The sequence below is a fragment of the Bidens hawaiensis genome, unplaced genomic scaffold (genome assembly GCF_021521415.1).
Source record: "Bidens hawaiensis isolate Kalapana, Puna unplaced genomic scaffold, B.hawaiensis_p1.1 tig00000636_1, whole genome shotgun sequence".
NCBI lineage: Eukaryota > Viridiplantae > Streptophyta > Magnoliopsida > Asterales > Asteraceae > Bidens > Bidens hawaiensis.
In genome coordinates this window covers 2,338,619-2,343,811 of record NW_027491038.1, presented here as the reverse complement: position 1 = coordinate 2,343,811, position 5,193 = coordinate 2,338,619, and the positions used below count along the sequence as shown (strand labels likewise).

The following is a 5,193-nucleotide window of genomic DNA, read 5'->3' as shown; positions in this document are numbered from 1 at the left end:
TTATTAGCTATTATATTTAAATGATTTATCAAAATAACTTAGGGATATACTCAACTTACACCCTTAAAGGTTAGTTTTAACCTGTTTTATATCCATCCATAAAGTTTAAGGACTATATTGCAAATATGAATTATTAATATATATAATAAAAACCAGAATTCAAGACTCAAACTCGTTTCCGGATCCAGACCCGTATCTATCTTGTAAGCAACTCGTATGATTTCGTGCACCTAAATTATCGTTTTAAAATTGGAATTGATTGTTGAAGATTGTATATACGCGTATTATAACAATCATCGACACTATAATTATAGAAATATATCAATAACGATTCGTAATAGTGAATGTAATCAAACCGTCATTGTTAATATCGTAAACTACCATTTAGAGGTCATCATAATCCAATTAAACTTAGATACACAACCTTTAAGCCTGCGCGAACCATTACCCTTAACACCAATTGCATCCAAGTTGTCTGTAATTCCTTTGGTTGCTCATTTTTTGGCCGCTGCTGATAATACATCTTTCATCATCTATATGGCATCGTTGCAGGTAATTGAACATATTAATAAGATCGATTTTGTCCATGTTATATAAGCCCTAACATTAATCAGATCGAAGATTATCAGATTGATCGATTTGGGATTCTAGGGTTTATACTATTTGGGGAAAATTAGCAGTAACGTATATAAAAATTAGTTTTCGTACAACAACCAGTTGCATGCTTGGTTCAGTTGGTTTGGTGAGTGTGTTAAAGGTTTGAGCCGGCCAGGGGCGCGGGTTCGAGCCCCCATGGACGCGGCTTTATACTTTTGTTTCTTCTTTTTTTTTTGATGGTTAATTAATTTATAAATTTATTTATAATAAGTATTAGATATAAAATAAATGTTATTTTATTAAAACCAAAATCTTGAAGTTTATTGTTTTGTTAAATCTCGTTAAAATCTCTCGTTTACGTGTGTGTATATATATGTTATAAGTATATTTTAATAATATTTTATTTAACCCGACACTTCACTATCGACGTTTCTTGTCATTTAACAACTTTATAAACTTTATATATATATATATATATATATATATATATATATATATATATATATATATGGATATTATATATTTATGAATTTGTTATTTTATTAAAAAGTGTAATAATAATATTAACAATAAACATGTTATATCTTTACCCTTTGTAATGAATTGATTTTCGTCAAAGATTCTAAAATATATATTTTATTGATATTATTTATTTAGACGCTTCTATAACAATTATTATATATATATATGTATATATATATTACATATTCTAGTCATCTACGTAAATATTTATTTTATTTTTATAATTAACTATATAAGCATTAGTTATATTTCAACTCATACTTATTCGTTTAAACTAATTATCTATAAATTTGTTTATATGTTTATTTTATTTAGTATAAAAGGGATTTTTGTGTAAACAATAAAAGATGAACCACAATTCACAATAATAATAATAATAACAACAACAATAGATTTCCATCGAACAATCAATAACATTACAATACCCAACCATAACTCAAATCACCGAAATCTTAAGTTATTAAATCATGTTATCTAATTATTAATTAATTTATAATATTATGTTATTAGGAATCCTTGACGGTAAATCTCGAAGGGTTAATCATTCTCACATCCTCACTTGTGTTTTGTTCTACTAATCAGGTGAGTAATCACTCCCCTATTTTACTTGTTTTCAAATGTTTTGGGGACACTTGCGTACCATTTATCAGATTATTTATCTTATTATTTCTCAAACGCAAACTGTGATCTTTGTGCTGTGTATCAATTGAATGATTGTCTGTTACTTGCTATTTGCTTACTTGAATCGCATTCAGAGAGGTCCAACATAATCTCATTATAGTATGATCATACGACCGTCGTAGTGGCCGGAGCCCGATCGCACTGGCAATGGTTTCACCGACACCTCATTTTTTTTGGTAACCAATGCCCATTCGCATGGCAACGGTTTAGCCCTTTTCTTTATAGTTGATTGTTTATGTATGTGCTATGATTTAATTGTTATACTCATAGATAACAGTTTGCCTATTTTTTTTATTCACTTATGTCATTATATATTATTACCATTTTTGTTTGTGTTAAAACTGGTGATCTACTCACTCAATAGGTTGTTGACAAACATATATTTTGTACGCATTTGCAGGTTATATATTTATATTGCTTATCGAACTGAAGCTCACATAGAAATGAGCTTAGGATAAAACATATACAAGAATAGTTGGTTTTGTATTTGTAATTATCTTTATTTTGTTGTATATAAATGTTTGATAATAAATAAATTAATTAGATATTGTCGCTTTATAAATTCCACGAAAGTAGCCATGTGAGCTGTGACAATTAGTTCACGCCCCGGCATTTCCGCCGTAGGTTGGGGTGTGACACAAACAGGGCCGGGAAGAGATTTTTAAGACTATCCTCCATACCCCAATGATCTATCCAAAAATAATGTGCATTACCTCTTTCAATATGTGGCAGAAAATAGCCCTCAACATCGACTGAAATGACCGCCAAATCATCTACCACTTTCGAAATATTTTTCCAAGCCCCCGGTATGGCAGCCTTCACCGGAATGGATTTCCATATCCTAACGCCACTATGGATTGCAAAGACGACTCGATCCCACAAAGTATCCTTTTCCGTTCGAAACCGCCACCACCATTTAGATAAAAGCGCTAGGTTTAATACTCCCCAAACCGCAACCCCCCAGATCTTTGGGAGCAAGGACTTTATCCCAAGCGATCCAATCTATCTTTGAGTTTGCCCGATTAGCTTTCCATAATAACATCTGCCTCACCCTTTCAAGTTGTTCGATAACAGCCGAAGGAGCTCTAAATAAAGAGAGGTAATATATTGGGAGGCTCCCTAGGCAAAGTGTCAATCTTCCCCCAAAAGAAAGCGAGTTAGAAGACAATCTGGCCTTTACTTTTTCAACCACTCTGTTCCAATTCCTAACTAGATTCATATTAGATTCATATTAAGAATTGCAGCCAATCTTTCCACTTCTAGAGCATCCACACCAACTCCATAAACTTTACTTTTCTCGAAATTGACTTTTAGACCAGACGAAAGGTAGAAACATCTAAGTATACGAGATATGTTTTGGAAATTTGAGACCCACCAATCAGCCATAAACATAACATCGTCCGCGAAGAACAAGTGGGATAAAGCGGGACCGTCTTTAGGCAGCCTTAAACCTTGAATAAGACCGATTTCATGAGCTTTCAACATGGCAACGTGTAAAGTTTCCATAGCTATAATAAATAGGAAATACGCCATTGGGGTCCCCTTGTCTATTCCCTCTATGCACGTCGAATTCCCGATTGGGGGAACCATTCACGAGAATCGATGTTCGAGACGAAGATAAACAACCTGTGATCCATTTTCTCCAAAGTGGCGGGAATCCCATTTGACCCATGACAGAATCAAGAAACCCCCAATTCAACGTATCATAGTTTAATGAATCAATCATTAAACTACACCATATATATATATATACACGGTGTAGTTTAAAAGTAGTGTAGTCTGGTGTTAAAAAATAAATTTACATTATTAGAAAAGTAGGGGAGGTATAAATGAAAAAAAATATCATAAGAAAAATACAAAGTTCTTAAAAGAGGGGTGTAGTGACACTGTAATTACATTATAACAAAAAAAACAAGTAGAGTAATAATAATTACGTCATGCTTTACAAGTAGAGTAATTTATTTATTACTCTAGCTACTTTTAGTTTTGTTGCAGAGTAATTATTATATTCGGAGTAATTATGAAAATGTAACTATGGGGGTGTTTGGTATTCCTTATTGAACCCTCCTTTTGTTTTTTTTTAACTTTTGGAAGAAGTTAGTAGGTTAAAAGATATTTGGTAACCCATAAGTTATTTTGGTTTTTAACTTTTCATATGAAAGTTTCATAAAGTTAAGATATTCTGGCTTTTTGGACTTTTGGGTTAGGTGAGGAGTACTACCATTATAATTTACGCCCCCGCAGGTCTCTCATCAAGTCATCATTCCTGCCATCATCATTAACCATTACAGCGCAACCATCAATAACAATTACAGCTCTTCCAAACACCAATTTAACAACTGCATCTCTCAATTACATCTCTACCATCTTCAATTCAGCGTCAATTTAACGTCTGCGCTCTCAACTACATCCCTACCAACCCCTGCGACTCTCAACCTCATCCTTACCATCATCAATTTAACACCAATTTGACACATGCAGCTCTCAACTACATCCCTACCACCATTAATTTAACCCTACCACCATCAATTAAAACCCTGCAGTTATGTTCTACACCCCTGGCTCCCCTCTCTTCTATTATAAAACAAAAGGTGTAGTCCATTCCAGCCATCAGTTTCTTCTCTCCTCAATTCGTCCCCCACCATGTTTGTATAATTATGTTTTAGTGAATTCATTTGATTTTGTTCTATTGTTTTTGTGTGTTTGTATGTGAATTTTTCTACTGTTATATATTATTATTATTATTTTTAATGTGTTAATAATTAGCTATGGGTTTTGTTCAACGATGTGTGAATTGCTGATATGTATAGTTATATTGCAAACAAAGTAGATTTTGTTTTTTCATAAATCTCATATAAAAAACCATGACTTTTAGGTTGGAAAGCTAAATAGATAGAATTGGTAGAGTTCTTATAGAAAATAAAAGTGTAGTTATGTATTTTGTAATAGTCAAAGTAGGGGATCATTGTGGTTAAATATGTTTGTTAAATTGGTAATATTTTCTGCTGGTAAGATTTAAAATTGAGTTTTGTACATTGTGCCCAACTATAAAATTTCAAGTGCATTCTGTTCTCCATATGTTGATTATCATATATTCATATTCCAAATCATTTGACTTATAGAGTAGTTTTCAATTTCAGTATCTGTGATTTGCTCTCCATCTGCTGACTTAGACCTGCATTCGATTATTATTATCCTTACTTTCAAAAGAAGTCATAAATTGCTTGTTAATGTTTTGGAAAGCTAAACAAATTTGCAAATGTTGATAGATGATATGGTTAGAATATATACGTTATAGGGTCTAGTTACATACTAAATGAAAAACCGTAGGAAGTGAAAAGAGGGAAAAAAACGCAATGGCAATTTGTTAAGGACTATAAAATGTGGTTTTAG

The 5,193-nt window shown here is 32.3% G+C and overlaps 1 protein-coding gene across 1 annotated transcript; it reads right to left on the bottom strand.

The window, feature by feature from the left end:
- Positions 1-3,015: 3,015 nt before the first annotated feature.
- LOC143637483 (uncharacterized) lies at positions 3,016-3,333 on the bottom strand. The gene has a single exon (XM_077104866.1). The coding sequence runs from the start codon at positions 3,331-3,333 to the stop codon at positions 3,016-3,018; it is 318 nt and encodes a 105-aa protein (XP_076960981.1).
- Between the last annotated feature and the right edge of the window lie 1,860 nt (positions 3,334-5,193).

What these genes read in the sequence shown, in the direction of transcription:
- LOC143637483 (XM_077104866.1), bottom strand. Translation starts at nt 3,333, where the DNA reads ATGGCGTATTTCCTATTTATTATAGCTATGGAAACTTTACACGTTGCC.